Here is a 24,750-nt window from a genome sequence, read left to right as displayed (position 1 = left end):
ATACTAGAATAGGCTTCGTTATCAAAGCAAAAAAGCGATGGGCACACTTTATATACCATGGGTGACCAGACTGCTCTTATTCTATAATAAGGCCGCGGAAATTTGGCTGAATAGTTACTGCATTGTGAGTGACGTCATTTGAGGTCAAAATAAACTTCAGGATAAATATGTATTAAACTCTAAAATACAAGGGGTTAGCTAATGAAATCAAGAGCTGTGCTTAATTTAGCATGACGTTCCAATTATCAGATTTTATTTAGGGATAAGGGTCACGAGCTTTAGTAATTAGGAAACGAAGATTAACAATACAAAAGATAAAGCTACTGTCAATTTACAGGTGGTAGGACCTCTTGTGAGTCCGCACGGGTAGGTACCACCGCCCTGCCTATTTCTGCCGCGAAGCAGTAATGCGTTTCGGTTTGAAGGGTGGGGCAGCCGTTGTAACTATACTGAGACCTTAGAACTTATATCTCAAGGTGTGTGGTGCATTTACGTTGTAGATGTCAATGTGTTCCAGTAACCACTTAACACCAGGTGGGCTGTGAGCTCGTTCACATATCTAGACAATAAAAAAAAAAAACTAATTAAAAAGCTTTCAAGGGCAAAAGCACCAGCAATGCACTGGATCATAACTTCAAAGAAAATATGTTACAATTAAAATAACACTTTGATGTACGTACACATTTTATTTTCCCAAGACATACTCATCAATATGTTATTCTTATTAAAAAATTCTTACATGTTTCTTGTTCTAAATAACTTTATAATGTCGTGAGGTATTAGTCAAGTAGTTAATTACTCACGTGGTCAGTTTACGAGAAACTAGATTTTTCTATATTATTTTCTTAAGTACACCCTTCACTGAGCTACGAAATTACGATGATGTTCACCGGTGCTCACAGTTAGTGCTTTTTTGCACTAGATCGTTACAATCTCGTTATAATCTCGGTTCTGAACCGGGAGTGATTATCCTCACGACGGCAAAATCTGTGAAAGTGACAAGGTTGTTTCAATAGGAATTTTCATTAAAGTGACCTATATGAAAAGAAATATCTTTTATGGGGCAGTTTTTGCTCATTGGGCCGACGGTTCAAATACTGTTGTTCGGATCTTGTAGCGTTGTTCGTGTATGCTTTTAGGTACCTCAAGCACCGGTCATCGTTCTCGTCGAACCCGTTGCGACGAAGGGCTCGAGTAAATTAACCCACGGACACAGCCCACTGAGTTTCTCGCCGGATCTTCTCAGTGGGTCGCGTTTCCGATCCGGCGATAGATTCTGCGAAGCACAGCTCTTTCTAAGGTTCGTGTTAGCAACGTCGTCAGGTTTGAGCCCCGTGAGCTCACCTGCTAGTTAAGGTTACGCTGAAATAGCCTTGAGAGGCTATTTCAGCATGGGTAGGAAAACAAAAAAAGTTGTTCGAGCGATTAAGGGTTTTATCAAATACCTTCTAATTCATGATAGCTACCGATACAGTTCAATCAAACTAGTCTTAATAATAGTAATTGCTAACATTCACTCTGTATATCTAAGATGGGGCTGTCAAATGTGTGACTCTAATCAACAAAAAGCTTGCACGTTTAAAAAGGTTAGGTACCTAGGCCCATAATATAATTCATGGTTTAAACTAAGGATCAACAAAACTTCGTTCACATTCGATCCATAGATTAAACTACTTTCGTAATATCAATACAAAAACAAACAGAGATCAGCTGAACTGTGACGATGTTATGACGTGTGGCAACATTATGGTATCCGTTCATTCTTTTCAATGTATCGTTTTGTTCAAAAATTAAAATGTTTAATTAATTAAAACATATAAACTTACAATAAAATTTATTAAATATCTATCGTAGTTTCAAGATTAAATAAATACCATGTAATGTTGAAATAAAAACAATAACATTACTAATAAGTCGTTGGAGCATTGCTGGACATTTGTGTGTCAAATTACATATTTTACAGAGCACAGTCGCCGAGCTCTTAAAAAATTTGTGACGCGTGATATTTTTTTATCAAAAATGTTACTGAGATCCAACAAAGCATAACTTCTTAAATTCATTTATGTTTGTAGTTATGTAGATTTTGGATTAAATACTCAACTACCTTTGTATATGAGTGATGGTGTCTATGAATAGTTTTAAGATAAACGGTCAATCTGCTGCGGATTAGTCAGCTTAGATCGCAGTCAGTATCGATATCAGTAACCAGGAGATTAGACAAACCACTGCATCATGCTAAGGACCATTGTAAAATTGATGAAGACTATTTAAACGATACTTTCAGACGCAGTAACCACACTATGAACCTCTGGTCCCTGGTAAAACTATTTAAAAATATAACTTACTTGTCCAACCATTGTGCTACATAAAAAGAAGAAAAAAATGTATTCAAACCCACAAACCGATCACCCAGTTAAAAGAATTCACTACAGTTATACCACTACCGAAAGGTAAAAAAGCATTGTGTATTCAAAACACGAAGCGCTAACGGTGTGCCTGAAGCGTACTTGTGACACTATTGCGCGAAAATAGTTCTTGCTAACATTACAAAAAAAAAACTACATAAAATTAAATTCAAACGGCCAGACCTCAATAAATTATTAGTTATTTTTTTCTGCGTGAAAAGAAACGTAACTGTCAATAAATTGCTTTATTATATTAGACGGTAGTTAGACACAATATTTAAATGTCGTTAAATAACAACTCGAGTATCCGTGACCAAGGAAACTGTAGTATTTGAAGCTTCGGTAATAATGATAGTTATAAAAGTGAGATTAAGCCGCAAAGGGCTTAATATTACACTTAAAACATCACTCGCTCGGACAATATCAAAGTCAGTTTGTACAAATGAAGTTATGAATATTGTTAAGTTGTAGTGATGGACATAGCTCACGGCCCTGGCATTAAGTTGTTACCGGAACTCGTAGAAAAACACAACGTGAACCCTGCAGTCTACAATTAAATTTAAGGTCTAAATTTCATCCACATTTGGTAGGATTACCACAATCCAATTTTAGTATAAGGCGGCTCAGAAGTATTCGTGGTCTAAGGTATAAGACAGCATATTCTGGAGATGTCAATGTTACTTAAAAAAATACATGTAAAATATTATTATTCTGTATTAAAATCCAAATCCGAAAAAATATTAAATTGAGTAACCCTGATAGTAGAGCGTATTATACGTAGGGGTATTTACCATAAATCTGCCTATTTCTGGGGTATTCCCCGATATACGGTGAGAACATAATCCAATTAAGACTTTTGTCGCAGTACCACATTCACGTTGTAATGTCTATGGATTTTGGAATCCACTTAACACCAGGTTAGTCATAAGCCAATAAAGCGATAAAAAAAAACTAAATGTTAAGTTAAGCTTAAAGTTAAATAAAAAAATGTCACTGAATTAAGATACTCGCAGAGTAAATCTGTTAGGCCATAACTTTACAAGAAGTTTCTGAAATAAGGTATCAAATAGTGTGACAACACGTATGTATTAATGTAGTCTATAAATATGATAAACAAAAACTATTTGGATTTGCTTAAGGAGCAATGTACCCATTTAAACCAGCGCAGGAAACAGACTCAGATACTTTGTCGGTTTTTGTCTTCTTCTTTTATGCCTATTGAAACTTTGGGTGCTCCTTTTAGCGTTACTGGAGTCTTACGAAGCGTTATCTTCCTTCAAACGAGGCTTGTGTACTGTGAGCTTAGTGCGAGTTTCTTAACGTTCTCGATAACGTAAAAGTTAACTCAAATTTGTATGGAATTGGAACAGCACCCCTAGCGGCAGAGGTAGGCAAACGTTCTAACTCCATACAAATTTGAGTTAACTTTTACGCTATTGAGGACGTTAAAAAACTCGAGCTAAGCACACTGAATATATTTTATGGTAGACAGTGAAATAGTGCTTCCAGTATCGCCGTATCCTCAGTAGCAGTGAGACCCTTGTTGCTGTCCATGCAAAGGCAGTAAAAAAGTAGAATATATTGATATATTAATCATTCACTGTTCATTAATTGCTATTATAGTTAATGAGACCTTGAAAAGGACAAACACCTCTTAGTGTTAAGACCGGTTTTTGTGCAAATCTGACCAATTGAACTGAGATAATAATTTTTTTTGTAAATTTGTCGAGAAACAAATTTCTCAAACCGTTCTATGATTTCAATAGGTCCGTATCGCAATTATACACTGTGTTTGGTTATTCGCACTCTCATGGTGCCGATAATTAATTTGGCCCGGGATCGGCCCGTAACATTTTTATGTGATCAATCTTGGCGTCATTTAGGTCATTAGTATAGTTCCTTAAATATTATTACAAGTAATTTCTAGTCAAATTTCAAACGTCCTTCAAAGTTTGGGTAAAACCAAGTTTGTCGGTGGGTAAGTTACAAAAATGACATAATAGAGTGTTGCTACGCATGATTCCTATTGTATCCCTCCCACGTAAGCCATAACACATCTGACTCGCCGCTTCGTATCTTAGGTAAGAATCTACACAAGACACTTCCTAGATTTCAATTAGACCATATTAGGTATTGCTATGAAAGGTAGTGTAAGAATACAAAATCAGAGACAGACTCTTTTTTTTCCCGCAATGACCTGCGAAGGTAGACGAGTGTGAAAATATAGATTTGGCTCCTCAAAGTACTCTTTTTGTTTTATTGCATCGATGGGTGGGAGAGCTCATAGCCCATCTGGTGTTAAGTGGTTACCCGGGCCCATAGACATCTACAACGTAAATGCACCACCCACCTTGAGATATAAGTTCTAAGGTCTCAGTATAGTTACAACGGCTGCTCTACCCTTCAAGCCGAAACGCATTACTGCTTCAAAGCAGAAATAAACAGGGCGGTGGTACTTACCCGTGCGGACTCACAAGAGGTCCTGCCACCAGCAATTACACAAATTATATATTACACGATGTTATTCCTTCACCGTGGAAGTCAATCGTGAACATTTGTTAAGTACGTATTTCATTAGAAAAATTGGTACCCGCCTGCGGGATTCGAACACCGGTGCATCGCTACATACGAATGCGCCGAACGACTTATCCTTTAGGCCACAACGACTTCAATAGCATGCCTTTCCAAGTAGGCATGCCTTTATGCACCTTTCCTTAGGTTTGTTGCACGTTTATCAATTTATATAGGTATCAATATGTGCATAAATGTAAATAGCCAACAACACATTGCTAGTTCATGTTCAGAAGGTTTGACACTATGTCTAAAATTTGCTTAGAATGTACAATACTTGAGGATTGTGTAAACCCATTTAAAAGTTACAGCATATTCACTAATTAATTGATCAAGCTAAGTTTACGCCACAGAACAATCTCTGTGGTAATTCTCAGACGCCCTTGATAATGCCTACAATTATTATCGCAACCCTTTTTATAGCCGAATCGTTACAACAAATAAATAAATAAAAAACATTTATAATTAATGGTGAACGTGCGTTCACAACACCTGAAACTTACGAAATATCAAAATATATATCTATTACTTTCGCACGAGTCATGCAACTATGCGCTAGAAAGGGATGTTAACACAACAATGTTAATTACCTCCGTCTTTGTGAAGCTAAACCTGAAATTTTTATGATAATAAGATCGCAATAATTTCCTAATTAAGAATTAGTTGCGAATGTTTGTGCTCCGTGAGTGGTCGTGCGTTCTGTGTGCTGTTGACTGAGATTGTGATTAAAATGGATTTGCGGAATCACAGGCTGTTTCGACTGAATAGAAAGCCTACACTGTCTAGGTCGTCATCCATGTCAACTCCAAGGTTCGATTATTAAAATTCTCCAGCCCTTTTTCTGACGTTGTTTTGAATTCTACAAAGCTTACGATTGCCACTGCATTTCAAGCCTATAGATAGATGTATCAGCAATCCTTGCTTTGATAAATGACCAATTTAACTTTTTAAGCTATCATCACTACATAGTATAAAACAAAGTCGCTTTCTCTGTCCCTATATCTGTCTGTCCCTATGTATGCTTAAATCTTTAAAACTTCGCAACGGATTTTGATGCGTTTTTTTTAATAGATAGAGTGATTGAAGAGGAAGGTTTGTATGCATAATAACATCCATTAAATAGTGGAGAAATCAATAATAGATTACAGTTTCCGAAGCGAAGCGAGGGCGGTTCGCTAATTCTATATATAATAATATATAATATAAATATCAAAACGAAATGAAAAGTGAAATGTTTTTTTGAGCCGTGTTAGTGTGCTCGTCCGGAATTTCACTTCATTACTTTCACGTTTTAACAGTAATCCGTTTTACGATCTTATATAATTGTTTTATTTATTATTATTTATTTATTTATTTATGTACACACAGAAAAAAAGACATAGTACAGAGTAATAGGAAAATTATGTACAAAGGCACTGCTTATTTCTTTAAGAAATCTCCTCCAGCAGACCTGCGAGAGGATAATGAGAATAATAATAAAAAGTGATAAGTGTGTGTAGAACAAATAGCACATAACTAAAATAACAAATACAACATGAGAATTATAGTAATGCACGTACACATACCAAATATTGTTAAACTTGAGTACAAAATATTATAAGTAACACAGTAACACTCGTATATACGAAGAGTATAGAACCATGATCATTCGGTTGATGAGAGATAAAATTGTTTTGTGTATATAGTGTATGTTAGTACATAAACGGATGATTGTATGCTTTAAAAACCTGCTCTCCTTGGATTCATTTTAATTTAAAAGTAAAATCTACAATATTATATTAAAAAGATGAATCATAGATGGAATGTGTGGTAAAAACTGAGGCTTTAAACCGCCCATGTCTCATGTTGGGTAGCGTCTAGTTGTTGTCTTACACAACACTTAACATCAGATAGACCGCTAGCTCATCCACCCATTGAGCAAGTAATAAAAACTTCCTGCTTGCATTTTGGTCACATTACTTATAAAAAAATATAAAATAAATAATCGCCTGATAAACCAAATCAAATCAAATCAAAAAAAATTTATTCAACATAAATGAAAGTACATACTTGTTGAACGTCAAAAGAGCTTGATTGAAATTTACACTACTCGCCTGTTATAGCCAATTAAAACACTTAAAAAAAAATCTATTGTCAATATTGTCCTTTTAGCGCAGATAAGACGGATCATGTATCTTAATAATGTTTGTGACTATACATAAAAATTTTAATATTTCCCATAAATATTGCCAAACTACGAAGATTGCGCGTAATCTAACTGGTTTTCGTTTTATGTAAATTAAAACAAGTGTTGAAAATATGTCGTTTGGTGGCCTTTTGAGTCTACGTCCGGGAGCCGATAGATTTATTCATTTTTTATAGCAAATACAGACAGACGCCAGCGCTTAATATGAGGCACACTTAATTTTAGTTTTAAGTTTCCTTTAAAATGCAGAAATACAAACGAAATCTTAATACTATTTACTAGAGTGGTTGAGCAAATGCGTGTTATATGAAATATTTTTGATAGCTTCAAACATTAGTTAATTACCTATTTTAAGAATTGGTAATTGGCCAAGATCCAACCTACTCCTTTTTTAATGTTGAGACTTCTAACAAAAAATCTAAGCTGCGAAAAATAAATGATTAACACCGCTAGCTAATTAAATTTATATTCTTCTAACAAAGAGGCAAATAAAAATTTGGACTAGCTGAGAACTATATAATATACAAAAAATGCTTCCCAAGATCATGTTATATGAACCAGCTTACCGAGCACAGAGTCAGTTGGCCTCATGCGTGTTTTCACCACGGATCCATCTAAGCTATCTGTATTTAGTCTGGGATCCTGTTTCCAAAATTTCGATTAGAATGAAAACTTTTACCATAAACTTCAAAGTAAAGTGATGATTGTCTAAAGTTATAGTTCCTTGTCTGAATACAGCCCTCAACGATTGACAGCCGCTGGACTGTGATCCAGACATTGGTGACTTGACGGAGACAAAAAAAAGTCTTAAATTTCGCAAAATTGACAATAGAAAAGTCAAAAAACATAAATCTCTTAAATAAAATAAGAAAGAGATTATGACTGTTTATTAATTAATAACTATTATTAATTAAATTAATATTAATATATTACATAAATGGCTGAATTATGTTTAGATCCTAAAATTGAAATATAATGTTGATCTCGATGCCATTATGAGAACTAATAAAACAATAAAATAAACGTAGGTGAGAACTTCTATCTATTTATTTTAAATTTACGTAAGGTAAAGCAGCGATAGCAACATTAACAGTACTATTTAATTTTTTTTCATAGCGGAGTTAAATATTAACGCTCAAAATAAATATCAAAAAAATTGTTCCTTTTTTTTGTTTAGCATTCGTAATTTTATTAAGCGTCAACTGTTAAAATATGTGCTCTCAAGACTTATATTTTTTTGGGTAGATTTCTATTATGGCACTGGCCTCGAAATTCCCACATAAACTAAATTAAAAATGTATTTTTAAAGCAACGCTGTTATTCATAGGTTTGTTACGTAAAACAACAATTAATGCGTCCATTAATACGCTAGTTTCCACGGTCTTTGGACGGTAATTGTCCGCGGAAGGTAAATGCCGTCTACTCACCCAAGTGTGTACACTAATCACTTTTAAACTTTCTTTTGTAAAAGCGTTTTGTTCTATCGCCTTTATATGTTAATTTCATTTATCAATATCATATAGTATCCGTGAGGATTGTGCGCAAGGGTATATTTTAAGAATGATTTAATACCACCATCGTATTTGATGTGCCAATTGATGGCTATTACTGTAATGCACTTTGTGTGCTAAATCTGTAAATAAATATCATGTGAATAATTAGAAATCACGCATTAAGGTCAGTAGTAATATACTGAAATAGAATGAGTATACCAAAATTCCAGTTTAACCTTTAAGAACTGGTCACAATAAAACCTAGATTTTAAGTAGGTTTAGTCTCGTAATATTCTGTTCTCACGGCTTTATGCCTGTAATAAAAATGTGGTGACTTTATCGTCCTTTTTAGGCACAAGGTATTTTGTAATTTTTGCTGAGAGCCGTATAAGTCACTGTAAGCTCAGTTACGGAAGGTTTGATGAAGGAAATTACAAGCTTTAATTACAATTTCCAATTACAAGTGTGATTATCTTAATGTCAATTACCTACCCTCTTATTGTGATGATATTGACTGTTGGTTTATATATTTTTTTTGTAGTAAAAGTATTTGTATTTTTCCTAGTTAAGTGTTTTTTAATTGCTTAGATGGATGAACGAGCTCACAGTCCACCTGATCACTAGAGACCATAGACATCTACAACGTAAATACGCCACCCACCTTGAGATATAAGTTCTAAGGTCTCAAGTATAGTTACAACGGCTAACCCACCCTTCAAACCGAAACGCATTACTGCTTCACGGCAGAAATAGGCGGAATGGTGGTACCTACCCGTGCGGATTCGCAAGAGGTCCTACCAGACTCACAAGAGATCCTACCAGTGTTTTATGAATGTGGAGCTTAGTGTTTGCTTAAAATTAGTGCATTAGTGACGAATGAATATATGTATTTAGTAGTCAGGGCTTAGTCAGGAAGATGCTCGGTCTACCCATATACCTAGTGAGATACGACTATACTTGGGTACGAATTCTGCAGACTGCCTCTCATTTATCTGTTAATACAACTCTAACACATATTTCATAATGATTTTCCAGATAGATGATAAGTAATGACATCTTGTAGTAAATTAATTTCGATTTCTTAATTTTTATTTTTTTTATTGCTTAGATGGGTGGACGAGCTCACAGCCCACCTGGTGTTAAGTGGTTACTGAAGCCCATAGACATCTACAACGTAAATGCGCCACCCACCTTGAGATATAAGTTCTAAGGTCTCAGTATAGTTACAACGGCTACCCCACCCTTCAAACCGAAACGCATTACTGCTTCACGGCAGAAATAGGCAGGGCGGTGGTGCCTACCCGTGCGGACTCACAAGAGGTCCTACCACCAGTAAATAATACCAGTAAATAATTGCGTAATTACTATTAGTAGGACATATTGTGAGTTCTCGCGTTAAAGTACTATAGCCGTATTTACTTTTTTTTTTTTTTTTAGTCAGGAGGAAATCGCCGGACTTCCGCCCTCCCCTGGGGATGAAGGGCGGGGCATGTCGGAGTCGAACTGACTAAAACCTCCTGTCGCTCAACAACCCGCGTCCGAACCTCGCATGAGACAGAACCCATGAAAAGGCAAAGGGGGGAAAGTGAAGCGTTTAGTGCGGAGCACATCTCTCCCATCACCCTCCCCCTCGGGACGCCGGACTGGCGGTCGTCGGCGCCACGACCACCAGCCCTCTCGGTCGGCAGGCTATCCGGAGCCCGCCTAGATGGCGCCGGTTAGAATGGGTTATCCTACGGAATACCCCGCTGGGTCAGAACCAGCGTGGGTCGAGGATAGCCGGCCTTCCATCACCCGGATGCTCTTGCGTAAAACGCGTGCAGAGCAGCTTGCACGTCGTCTTCTTAGGCCCCCTTCGCCGGTCCCCAGACCGACATGTGAAGGGGACCCGAAACCCTTAGAGGGCCAGGGCTTGGGCGAGATCCGCCTCCCTGGCCCCCGCCCGACGGCGGCGGGCTTGCGCGTCTCTCACGCGCCCCGCCGCCTCCTTCTGCGAGATGGTGCACTCGCAGAAGTCGAGCATTGCCTTCCACGACTCGTCGTCGCCGAGCATCGATGCCACAACACTCGGCAACGACAAGTCGTTTCCTATTTTTGCGACGAGGACACGGCGCCACCCCTCCCATGCGGGGCAGGCGACGAGCGTATGCTCTGCCGTGTCCAAGTCGCAACCACAATGGTGGCACTCTGCCGTCGGCTCGGCTGTGATCCGGTGCAGGAACTCACCGAAGCAACCATGCCCAGTGAGCACCTGCGTGAGCCGGAAAGTGAGGCGTCCTCTGTCACGATTCACCCAATCCACAAGGACCGGGCGAATCGCCTCGACGGTCCTACGACCAGCCGAAGGATCAGCCAGCCGTCTGGACCATGACTCCAGCACGGACCGCCGAGATTGGGCCCTCCGCGCTCTGACCACACTGGGGCTGGGACGCGCCACGTCCCGGGCACGAAGGTCAGCCCGCCACCGATAGTCAGCGGCGAGCGCCTCCGCTTCCAGAACCCAAGGCGGCGTCCCAGCCAGTACACACGCCGCTTCAAAGGAGATGGTGCGATAACCACGGATGACCCTGACCGCGATGGTGCGTTGCGGCCGTTGCAGCAGCTTCGCCACCCCCGCGGTCAGGGACTGGCCCCACACAGGTGCCCCGTATAGGGCCATTGATCGCACCACCCCCGTATACAGACGGCGCGTCACCTGGTCAGGCCCCCCGACGTTGGGCAGAAGCCGGCTTAACGCGCCGGCCACCCCTAACAAACGAGGGACCAGGCTCTGAAAGTGAGCACGAAAGGTCCAACGACTGTCCAGAATGAGGCCGAGGTACTTCAACTGCACCCCGACCCCGATACGGACGCCTCCAACCACGATATGGGCATCGACAGGTGGCACTCTCCGATGCCTGTGGAACCACATGGCCTCGGATTTACTGAGCGCCACGTCGAGGCCCAATCTCCTGATTTTGCCGACGACATGCGCCACCCCAGCGGTAGCAAGACGGGCAGACTCGGCAAAACTACCCCCCCGGGCCACGAGCAACGTGTCGTCTGCGTAACAGATTACGCTCAGGCCCGGGAGGAGGGCACCTCTCAGCACCCAGTCATACCCGATATTCCACAAAAGGGGGCCGAGCACCGACCCCTGTGGAACACTGCGCACGACCGGGAACCGGTGCAGGATCCCACCGTGTCCGGTGCACGTAACCAATCTTTCCTCCAAGTAGGAACCCACCAGCCGGCGAAGGTAGGGAGGCACTCCATGTCGTTCCAGCGCCCCCCTTATCACGGACCAGGGCAGGGTGTTAAACGCATTGGCGATGTCGAGCGACACCGCCAAAGCCACCCCACCCCTGGAGACGGCCTCCTCCGAGAGGGCCCGCACGCGAAGGATCGCGTCTACCGTTGAGCGGCCCTCTCGGAAGCCATACTGCTCCGCTGACAGATCGGGTCCCACCCCGACCAGATGCTGGATGATGCGGGCCGCCAGAATGCGTTCCAGCAGCTTGCCCACCTCATCCAGCAACACGATGGGACGGTACCCGGCGGCAGTATCCGCCGGGCGCCCTTCCTTTCTCAACAGCCGTATTTACTAATGAAGTAATGACAAAAATAAAAATAATGATATTTATCAGTTTTATTTATTTATTTTATTATTTATTTATTTTATTATAGCTCCGCAAAACAATGATAACAAATTCTGATCTCCATTAAACTTGCCAGTTTAACCATTCGGAATAAGCCTCAAAAATTAATTTACAAGTTTTTTATTTAACTTTACTTAACAAGATTTGTTCTAGAATAAACTTAAATCTTATGTGTTTTTGCCAAAAACAACAAAATATATTTCGAGCACGTAATCACTACAAACTTTATTATTGTGTACATGTAACGTTACTCGTATAGAATGTGATGTGACTTGCGAATAACGCGATGCTAGCATTTGATAGCTTACGTGACAAATGCGTGGACTTAGAACCTGTTCTGCCCGTGGCCCCATCTTTGAACTTAGACCAAGATGACCTGTCGTCACTGTGTTTGGGTTTCGCTAGTAAAATGATCTGACGCGGTCGCACGTACATAGATGTTGATTAAGCTGTGGTGTGGTCTGGTCGCGATAGATTAGAAGAGTTGAAATAATACGTCCATTTAGTTTGGTGGTCCGGCTTATTGTGTAAAAAGGTATAATTAGTTACAAGACAGTAGTGCTGAAGCACTTTAAATAAAGCTGTTTACATATTTGAATGGTTATACACTACAAAGCATCACTGGTGGTAGGACCTCTTGTGAGTCCGCGCGAGTAGGTACCACCACCCTGCCTATTTCTGCCGTGAAGCAGTAATGCGTTTCGGTTTGAAGGGTAGGGCAGCCGTTGTAACTATACTTGAGACCTTTGAACTTATATCTCAAGGTGGGTCGCGCATTTTCGTTGTAGCTCCAGTAACCACTTAACACCAGGTGGGCTGTGAGCTTGTCGACCCATCTAAGCAATAAATAAAAAAGGTGATAATACGACGGCCTCTTTAAAATTTAGTAATGGATATACTGTCAGAAATTTCAGCATTGATGTCCGACGAAATATATTGTAAATGAATTTATAATAACTACAAAATTTTCGTAATTCAGTTTGGGTTTTTATAGTTAATCGATGCTTGTTTAAGCATGGCGATTATTGAAAGCCCTGTAACTAAAGCGTTACTGGAGATGGCAATCATTTTAAAATTAAATTTATGAGTACTGCCGCGTCCATACCTTACATACGTTTGGTACCGTTAAGCACAGTTGTTTATTCACGACTACTACAAGGCACAAGCGATTAGCGTTTTCGTAGTTAACGACACGAAAAGAACAATAATTATATTTATGTAAATTTATTTTTCAGGTAATTAAAAAAGTAAAAAAAAAACAATGATCTAAAATAGAATGTTGTGCAATTAACAAACAGCTAACATTGTTCTAAGACATTGTTATTACAGGTATACAAATATATATTTTTATTAACAAAAAGAACAATTTCTTTTTTTATTGCTTAGATGGGTGGACGAGGTCATAGCCCACCTGGTGTTAAGTGGTTACTGGAGCCCATAGACATCTAGAACGTAAATGCGCCACCCACCTTGAGATATAAGTTCTAAGGTCTCAAGTATAGTTACAACGGCTGCCCCACCCTTCAAGCCGAAACGCATTACTGCTTCACGGCAGAAATAGGCAGGTTGGTGGTACCCACCCGCGCGGACTCACAAGAGGTCCTACCACCAGTAACAATATAGTTTTTAATTATTTTTTTTATATTAAATATAAATTTAGTATATTTGTAACTTACACCAAAGGAAAATAAAGATGATCAAATTTAATACTTAATCCACGGACTATATTTTTTCGACACAGGAAGATGCTTATCTGAAATTCATACCAATATGAATCTTATTTTTAAAACCGCAGTACCTGCCTACATTTTAAAAGTGTGTTACTTGAAACAATCTATTTGTTTGTGGTTTTACAAATTCCCTTTTTTGTCTCGGAATGTATACAACCCACATGATAGTGAGAAATCACCATCGCCCATGGACATCTGCAAAATCATATAATAAATTTGTGGACTCAAGGATTTTAAGTATATGGCAGCGGCTTGGTTCTGCCCCTGGCATTGCTGAAGTCCATGGGCGACGGTAACAACTTACCATCAGGTGGGCCGTATGCTCGTCTGCATACAAGGGCAATAAAAAAAAAAAAGAATGTCAACCTTAGTAAGATTTGAGAAATAAGATTTGAACTATCGATCATGTTCCTAGTATTCCGGGAACCATTGTATTTCAAACAATTGGAAATAGTCATAGCATAGTGTGTAAAGATCCAGTACTATTTTACTCAATATAAAAAAAAAAAACGAGTTACGACCAAATAATTGAGAATAACAGCAATGTACTGGTTTCGACAGTTTTTGCATTATTATTAAGGATAACTTAAAAACTACTGATCAGATTTAGATAATATTTGATAAATGGGACCACATCAGAAGCATTCCTTTTCAAATAAAAAAATAATCAACGAAACTTACAGGTAACTTGAAGTAACTTACAAAAAAATCGAATTTATAACCTCCCTCTTTATTGAAGTCGCCTAATAAAATAAGATTCACGGTTAATACAAAAAAATTAGACCTCGTATGACAATTGCAACGTTTTCTTTATGTTCTTTTTAAATTTTGCATTCAAGGAAATCCTCTACACCTCAGAGATTATTAAAACAGATTTCGCAATATACATATAACGGTCTTAACCTACGTTTCCTTCAATTAAACACAATTACTGCTGTAGATGAACAACAGTGATTATTTACAAAAAAAATCTTTAAAATGCACACTTCTGTTTATATTTTGGTACATTTAGATCTTGATTAGTTGTATACATGCAGATTTAATCAATGTCCACAGCTTAGACGGTCATTGGAGTCCATATATGTCGCAAATAAGTATAATGCCGCCACCGAATTTGATACTTGAAATCGAAGTCTCAATGTGAATAATGTTCAACTTCAAGGTGGCGGGAGTGACCTATACTGGCTTACATACAATACGCCATTTATTTTTGCAGGTTTAATTTTGAACACAGAACTATTCTTTCATAGTGATAGATTTTTATACATTGTAAGTTAAATATTACACCTTTAAGAAGAATTTTCTTAGAAAAATTAGTACCTGCGTACAGGATTTGAGCACCGACGTAGTTACATCAGGTCATACGAGTGCACCTTTTATCCTTTAGGCCATGACAACTTCAATGTAAAAAGTCGTTATTAAAATCGATTTCATTAATATATAAGGTGTGTCTAAATAGCTGAATAAACAAAAAAGGAACAAGCCTTCATTTTCAAAATACCTGTAATACTAGTTCTTGAAAGACCCAGACATGGCTGCATTTAAAATATACGTTTTTATGCTCATAAAATTTTTTTTTTTTTTAGAAAATGTAAAAAAAAATCATCGCTGTTTTATGTACAGCACAAATAAACACAAGATATTGTAAGTTATTCTGTATATTGTGATCGTATGTCTCGCTAGTATTACTCGAAGTGCTAATTCCTAATCTTTAACAATAGATTTTTCTAAGCCTACCTATTACCTTAGCTGGATAAAGTCGCCGATCTCCCACCGTTAGTTTAAAGGGCTTACACAATAGTGCAATAATCATAATGAGTGTATATTACTTGTCTAATTCCGCTTAGCTCTAACTCCCACAGTTAAATGTAATGACCTTTGACTTATGTAAGCGTGGTGGCTTGGGTTGTAGGTACTGATATTGTTATATCAAATTATCGAAAGAATTATTTGCATTGAGATTGAGCATTATATTGTAGCTAATGAAGACAAATCATCGTTTTGGGATCTTTTCCTTATGGTATTCTACTCAATTTGTCGTTTTATTGCTATAATAGGTATTCGTAACGTATTTATTTTATTGTACAAAATAAAACGCATATATTATAAAATAAACAAATTGTCCATGAAATATTTCTGTTTTTCGTTTTTTCTCAACTGCAATCCTCATTTAACTAATTAATTTTAACTTTTGTGATATTTTAGAAATACAGGTATTTTGTTTTGAATTACATAAAATTATTAAGGACATATTTCGAAAATGACACATAACAAAACGTCAGTTTGACAGCTGTCAAAAACTACTTTCACGACAACTTTACAAGACTTAAAAACTCGTTAGCGACGATATTCAGATGTACAAGTGTACATCAGATTTTTTATTAAGTTCGGTTTTAAATAGTTATGTACATATTATAAAAGCAGCTTGTACAGAAAAGAACCTTTTATGTTGTTCATATTTCATATTCCCTATGTATTTTACACTAAAAGATTCACTGTTATACGGATTACTTTATTTAGCTATACGCATAGTTTGATAAGACCGTGAATTATCACCGGGTATTATATATAAGTATATGTCGGCGTTAAGCCAGGATTTACACACATAAGTTCTTTTACAATGAAAATACAATACAATTCTATAAAACTTTAACATTACTTGTTTACAACAAAAAGCCACGCCTGAGTTATTCAGTGGTTTTTACACAATTAGCCATTTTGTGTTGGTTATAGCAACTACAACTTCTTTTATACAAACAAATGTAATTACTGCGAAACAATTCACAAAACATAGCTTAATATTCAAAATACATATTTTAGTGATTTTACATGACTCACATTTAATTTATTTTACATGAATTACTTTTAAGTAATATTAACTAACATTGTTATTATCCAGCCTAATAATAGATGGCGCCAACAACATCATTGCATAACAATTACAATACTTAATTAAATTATTAGTACTGTTAATTATAATATAAATTATTATTAATATTTATGCTTTATTCATATTTAATCATTTATACAGTCATTTGTGTTTTTAAACAATAATATAAACATTAAACATATTCTGAACATTTTCACATCAAAACAGTGTCTGCTAATTATTAAATATAGTAGAATAACAGTTTTGTTGCTAATAATAAATAAATATTAACATAGAATAAACTAAACTATATATTATTATGTTAATTATTGCCAACAGTGGCGTTTGCGCCCATACGGCCATACTGATTCCAGCGCGTCCCTTGCGCTGTTTTAGCATTTCACATAGCAGTAAACAAGGCATATCCCCTACTGGGATCTACCCAATACACAAGGCACCATTCACCCTTACGAGATCTAGCTAACACACAAGAGGATCACCCAACGGGATTTACCCAACACACAAAGCATCACTCATACAGGTCTAGTTAACTCGCAAGCCATCACCCTTACAGGATCTAGCCAACTTACCAGGCATCACCCTTACGGGATCTAGCCAACACACTCGGCATCACCCATTCGGGATCTAGCCAACTCACAAGGCATCACCCACTTGGGATCTAGCCAACCCACAAGGCATCACCCTCTCGGGATCTAGCCAACCCAAAAGGCATCACCCATTCGGGATCTAGCCAACTCATAAGGCATCACCCATTCGGGATCTAGCCAACTCATAAGGCATCACCCATTCGGGATCTAGCCAACTCATAAGGCATCACCCATACGGGATCTAGCCAACTCATAAGGCATCACCCATACGGGATCTAGCCAACTCATAAGGCATCACCCATACGGGATCTAGCCAACAAGACCAGGTTTAAGGATTCGCATGGTGGCCCGCCAGCGTTTTAGGAAGGATAATTGGATAGGAAAATAAAAGTAGATACCATAACAAATTATAAATCATTTTACAGCAGAACAAATCTCTCTGCCCATACGGTCAATTTGTCAGTTATCAGAATCCTCTGACATTAAGAGGATAGATTTACCTATATCAAACCGTTACCATTACCAAACCTTTACCTTTACCAAAACACATTAGATGACAGAGACCGCTCGTCCATCCATTTTTTACCAGCTGATTCAACTTCCCCTAATTCATCATTCAGCGGACCATTTTCAATTTGCTTTATTTTAATGACTGGTAGGGAACATCATCCTTCTAATGCCTCTGCATTTTTGTTTTATTGTTGTGCTGCAGCTTTTAATCAACTGTAATTCTTAAAGCTGCCTGTCAGATCTTATTAATTGATATTTTACAAACATGTGACATTTATGACCCATCAATAGTTCAGCATGCCTGTTGACCATGCTCGCTCTCTTTGCAATAATGTGGTACTGAATTTCATATTGTTCACAAGTTTTTGAAACTCCTGAATTATCTTTTATCTTGGTGAATTTTTAAAAGTGACAGGTTTCCCAAAATGGAACTAAGATTTTAAAAACAGAAATCACATAGAGATCTGTGCCATCCTTTTTCTTGACTAATAATAAAGCAGCACCCCCACTAGAAACCTAGGGTGCAGAGAGTTAATCACTCATCCAAAAATAAATAATTATGAAAGGAAAAGTAATAATATGGAGCTGCTGAACAGGGATGAGCTGTCTCTTATTATGGCATATTATTAAAAGTTTATTTTTATTTTTATTGTAATATGCTTGAACTCCTCACAATAAACAGGAGACATACAGTATGTACAGCGTTGTACTATCCTATCCAAATTAATTATTTCAAATCCAACTTTTATCTGCCTGATCACCATCTATGAGACATGATTTGCAAAAGTTACATGATGATTGAATAATGACTCCAAACTTGAGCGTTCACTGGATAGAAACTTATAAAAATAGATATGTTCTCCTCAAAGAGTGCAACACTGAGAAGTTATTTTTAAAAGATTAAAACCTATTAGGATGTCAGCAAGACTGTCAGTATTACCATATGATTATGATTACCATATGAAATTCTATAATAGTTCTAGTATTTTTCTCCATTAAAAGTCACAATGCTTTGTTTTGAAATCAGTTGACCCCTTATGCTCAAAAACTTTACATGAAGTTGTTTAGCTTACTAAATTAGATCTGCAATGATTTAAGTCTTAATTGTGGTGATACGTTTGTCATCTTGACGGCGGTAACAAGTTTTCTCGAAATTACGCAAGTGACGCAGTAACCACATTTAAAACCTTAGTGTTACTAAAAGTGCCACGAAAACTGAAGGAATCATTATGTGATTGTGATAAAACTGAGTTATGTTTAGACATTATATTTACAGTACATTTTCAATTTGACGCTTTCGGAACGTTTTTAGAATCGATATTATTTAGGAAGCGAAATACATACCACAGCGTATTTCTCAATAACTTGGATCGAATAAATTTAAGATAAATACCTGAAATCAGTATTTTTACCATCTCAGCGTCAGTAGCTTTTCCAAAACATCCACGGTCTAGAACTCATTTTAAATATCCACAACTTTACTGAATGCATGGATCAGTTCGTCCCTCACTTGCTCCAATGCGGTTCAATACAAAGACCAGATATCGGCTTATGTCTTGCTTGCTCTTTTGAACTCGATGTTCATGCGATGAAACAATTAGCTTCATGATAGTTTCGTCCACATTTCCGCATCGGTCTTGATGTCACGCCCTCATCGGAGTTGAACGGCGGCAAATAAAAGTTATAATGCCACTACAAGGGTACAGCATTTGCAGCTATCATCACTTTTCGCCTTTTTAATACAGGTTGAGAGACCCATCACTTGTTCAACAGTGGGCTACTTCATTCGGAGGCTTACGATTAATTTTGGGGCTGTGATCCCACTTCTGATGTCGGCGTTAAGCCAGGATTTACACACATAAGTTCTTTTACAATGAAAATACAATACAATTCTATAAAACTTTAACATTACTTGTTTACAACAAAAAGCCACGCCTGAGTTATTCAGTGGTTTTTACACAATTAGCCATTTTGTGTTGGTTATAGCAACTACAACTTCTTTTATACAAACAAATGTAATTACTGCGAAACAATTCACAAAACATAGCTTAATATTCAAAATACATATTTTAGTGATTTTACATGACTCACATTTAATTTATTTTACATGAATTACTTTTAAGTAATATTAACTAACATTGTTATTATCCAGCCTAATAATAGATGGCGCCAACAACATCATTGCATAACAATTACAATACTTAATTAAATTATTAGTACTGTTAATTATAATATAAATTATTATTAATATTTATGCTTTATTCATATTTAATCATTTATACAGTCATTTGTGTTTTTAAACAATAATATAAACATTAAACATATTCTGAACATTTTCACATCAAAACAGTGTCTGCTAATTATTAAATATAGTAGAATAACAGTTTTGTTGCTAATAATAAATAAATATTAACATAGAATAAACTAAACTATATATTATTATGTTAATTATTGCCAACAGTGGCGTTTGCGCCCATATATACATATATTGGAAATTATTTACATTACTTACTTAAACTTGAGACCCTGCTCTTTACAATTTAATCTGCGTTTATAAAGTTCGCTCTTGCTATGGAACCAAATGTGTAAATATTTTCGTGTGTGCGTGTACGTACAGGCCGTTGCGAAAATGTGTTCTTTTAAAAATAGAACGCATCTAATCATCAATGGCTTATGACTCTCGAAATCTGTTTTGTGATGAAACTGAGAAACGCTCAGTGAACGTCCGTCTTAAGCTAATTGAGATAACGCTCAATTTCGGCCGTCGAAGGTGAGGATGTTTCGTTATTTACAAAATTTACAAAACAAAAATGCAATTAGGTTCGCGAGCGGTGTCATTTGACTTGGAAAACAGTTTTAAAGAATGCTGTAGCAATTTCAACTGAATGTTAACTGCTTTCGACACTCGGAGCCTTGGTTTTGTTAGTTAGCGAAGAAAGTTGGTAACACAACTCTAGCTCCTGACGAACTGGCGTTTTTCTTACATTTCGGGCAAAAAAGTTTTATAATAAATAAATAATAATAAATAAATAAATAAATAAATAAATAAATAAATAAATAAATATTTACTAACAATCACGCCACTTTAACTGGTCCCGTGATAAGTTCGTAAAGAACTTGTGTTACAGGTACCAGATAACGGATATAAATGTAAGATTTTTATTATAAACATACATATATTTAATATACATCCATAACCCTGGAAAATACATTTAATTTATCATACAAATATCTTCCCTTGGCGGGATTCGAACCCGCGACCCCCTTGTGTAGTGACCATGTCACTTACCACTACACCAGACGGCCGTTATGATGTGAACATTTATGTTATTAGTAAAACAAAAACGCACCACACATTTTGATTTTTTTAAAAAACTTTATATGCATTGAAATTGTACAAGACAAATTTCCGTTATTCCGAACATAATAATATTAAATACCACATGTCCCAATCGCTAGTACCGATGCCCAAGACTTAACAATAAAAATGGTAATCCTAAAATTGTTAATATGTAATGTTGATTGTAAATATTGTAATGCTCGCAATAGAGTAATAATCAGCTGACATGTAGCGCTATTGGTACTCTGAGATGCGGAGGAGTTTCGACTACTTTGACTTTGGAAACGATGAAAAAAAAACAACAACATTAATAGCACTTTACTAGATGATAAGATGTAATATACGATCTTACGTACCCATGTATAAACAGTATATAGAGTAAAAATTCACTTATACACAATATGACCAGCAAAGACGAAACTAGGCGAACAAATTTATATCGTCACATTAAAGCCAAACATTCAAATAATAAAATAATCATTAGCTCATTTCTCAAAAACATTTAAAGAACAGATAGCGCGCGTAGAACACGGATCATCTACAAAAGACGCTCGTAATCCTCCGCCATTGAACTCATTTAATAAACAATAATTACGTATTACACTCGTCTGTTACAAAAAGCGAACAAACTGTCCAGAGATTACATCGTGACACGTGCTCTTATAGACTAGGGCTGATAGTTTTCACTATTCGATTAATTGAAAAACGAAACATCGGGGCGGTCTTAGATAAGTCATGAAACAAAAACATGTACGGTCCACTATATCAGGATTATTATGTTTTTTTTTTGTATGAAAAAGGTATTCTTAGTTAAAAAGTTTTTAATAGCGACGGTAACTTCTTAACCAACAGACACAGCCCACTGAGTTTCTCGCCGGATCTTCTCAGTGGGTCGCGTTTCCGATCCGGTGGTAGATTCTGCGAAGCACGGCTCTTGCTAGAGCCAGTGTTAGCACCAATCCGGTTTGAGCCCCGTGTAGGTAGGAAAAAAAAACCACCAGCTGAGGTGATCGACTGCCTTGTCAATAATAAATTCAGAATAATATAATAATCTAACATTAGCATACTCAAGAAGAAGAAAAAGTGATCAAGAAAGAGAAATTTTGATGAGAGACGCCAGACTTTTTAAGAATCTTGATAGGCTCAGACGAGTAAAACATTTTCCTGGTTACATGATTCGTCAATATAATATTTTTTGGGTGCATAGCGAATACTTTCAATTTGAAGTAGATCCAAAAGTGAAACTTTGTGAAAAGTCATTAGGAAGCACTACTAGACGCCGCTGAACTTACTTAAGCCTGAATCTCCAGCACATTTCATCATATTAAACTTTACAGCCCAGTATTATTCTGGTATCCCGTATGTCCCTTCTGACTCCTATAATCATAGTTTTGTCCTTCCAAATTTTAACACCAATTCCTTTTTCCTTTGAGGTCTTGCTCTACGACATATAACCATCTGAGCTTGGACCTCCCACGATTAATTCGGTCATCCGGTTTGTCGTATAGTATTTATTTCAGTATTTTAGTATTTCCTATTTTAAATACATGTCCTGCTCACTTTAGGCGTCCAATTTTAATAGTTTTTGTTACGATATTCTCTGTGACTTTTTTTCATAACAAATATAATAAAAAATTCACGTCGTCGTTTTCTTTCGTAGCTTCAACACAAGTAGCACGTTCTTTTTGCTAGAACATTGCATAAATTACATTTTTTCAATTAGATTGGTTATCAGTTCAAGTTGTATCTAAATGCCTCCCATAATGACAAATTTTTGGCGCGCTTATCTTGTCTGAAACAAAATATGAAAATTGAAACCGTAAATTAGTATTTTTGATATCAATGTTCTTACTTTTTACCCACCTAAATATCAAATTAATCAAAAGTTAAAAAAAGAGGAGACTCTATTTTTCATAGTTCAGAACTTCTTTCGAGATGAATCGGTTTTGATAATTCTTTCTTTTTTTGTATTTAAAAACTGGTGCTTCTCATGTGGACCGATTTAAGTTTTATCTAGATCTGACCAGTAACTTTTGAATTATCGTTTATGATGCATATTGTTTATGATGCATATAATGATGATTGGAGCCTCTGGGTCTGCGGAGGGACTTCGGTTCCCTCTGTATTTTATACCGTATGTTCCATGGGGAGTGCTCTGAGGAATTGTTCGAGATGATACCGTCATCTCGTTTTTACCATCGCACCGCCCGCCACCGGAGTAGAGTTCATCCATACTACCTGGAGCCGCTGCGGTCATCCACAGTGCGTTTCCAGAGATCTTTTTTGCCACGTACCATCCGGCTATGGAATGAGCTCCCCTCCACGGTGTTTCCCGAGCGCTATGACATGTCCTTCTTCAAACGAGGCTTGTGGAGAGTATTAAGCGGTAGGCAGCGGCTTGGCTCTGCCCCTGGCATTGCTGAAGTCCATGGGCGACGGTAACAACTCACCATCAGGTGGGCCGTATACCCGTCTGCCTACAAAGGCAAAAAAAAAAAAAAAAATTTATTTACTTCGACTATATTGATGATATTCATTTCATTTCTAAAACGATTTTTTATTGTGTTTATTTTTTATTATTATTTGAATAATACTTTGGACAGTTGTTATCTAGCAGCCCTATAAGTACCGTAGCAATCGAGCGGGGAATGCCTCCACGTATCGTGGCAAAGAAAATAAGAGTTAAAACCTGTTCCGCTAAGCGACTCCCGTAATGACTAGCACTAGGGATAACAGAACAGGGATATCGATAGATAATAAAATATATTTAATATTATATATTAATAATCTACCTTATAATCAATCAAGCATTATAAGCAAATTTTATAAGATTGTAAATTACGGTACAAAATAAGCATTAGATTTCAGACTAGTATAAAAAGTCCAAAAAATTAAAATAAAATGTAAGTGTTTTTGTATTCGCTTAAGAAGCTGCTTTTTTTTAGCGTAATCAATTATGTTCTACTTCGTCACACGCAAAATACAATATTAATCTCTTTTCCCCAAAACTCCAAAGGAAATATAATAATAATTACAAAAAGTTTATCCATATTTGCGTCTACGTCTGAAAATTGCTTGAAAACTAAATTTTAGCAGAAGTGTCCAAACAAGCAACTAGCCTTAAAGGCGTCGATAAAACCAAATCCAGTGTAATTCCAGAATTTCGTCCTTTTTCATTTAAAATCAATTAAAACAAACAAGGCTAACAATGTCTAATATGCCAAGAAAGTTTTTAAGATTGAGTGAGTCGATTCCTTAAAAAAAATCGATTCAATCTATATCGAGTCATCATGTTCCCATCTCTCGAAGCACGTGTTCGTCGTTCGCTACGAACTGGGCCGCCGATCCCAGTGAACGTGTCCCGTGACGTATTTATTTACTGTTATGTATATTTACGATAC

The 24,750-nt window shown here is 37.1% G+C and overlaps 1 protein-coding gene and 1 long non-coding RNA gene across 4 annotated transcripts in view; one reads left to right on the top strand and one right to left on the bottom strand.

Moving 5' to 3' along the window:
* The window catches only part of exp (expansion), a 150,678-nt gene that overhangs the window by 20,282 nt on the left and 105,646 nt on the right, over positions 1-24,750 (top strand). The window contains exon 1 of one of the 3 annotated variants that reach the window (XR_016323170.1): positions 5,637-5,786. The exons of 1 other annotated variant lie outside the window; for it this stretch is intronic. Coding sequence is in view for 1 of the 2 variants with exons in the window: in XM_028174115.2 (XP_028029916.2) it covers positions 5,707-5,786 (80 nt within the window). In the remaining variant the exon portion in view is untranslated. Of the gene's footprint in view, positions 1-5,636; positions 5,787-24,750 lie in introns of those variants that run through there. One more of the 3 variants, XM_028174115.2, reaches the window with a different exon arrangement.
* On the bottom strand, positions 16,660-20,493 carry LOC149503011 (uncharacterized). The gene is made up of 3 exons (XR_016323169.1): positions 19,492-20,493; positions 19,354-19,402; positions 16,660-18,222 (listed from the first exon to the last, which is right to left on the bottom strand). It is a non-coding gene; the product is annotated as an uncharacterized LOC149503011 (long non-coding RNA).

Source organism: Bombyx mandarina, chromosome 05, assembly GCF_030267445.1.
Source record: "Bombyx mandarina strain Sakado chromosome 05, ASM3026744v2".
Taxonomy (NCBI): domain Eukaryota; kingdom Metazoa; phylum Arthropoda; class Insecta; order Lepidoptera; family Bombycidae; genus Bombyx; species Bombyx mandarina.
The sequence above is the reverse complement of the archived record's forward strand: the minus strand, read 5'-3'. Positions and strand labels throughout refer to the sequence as shown.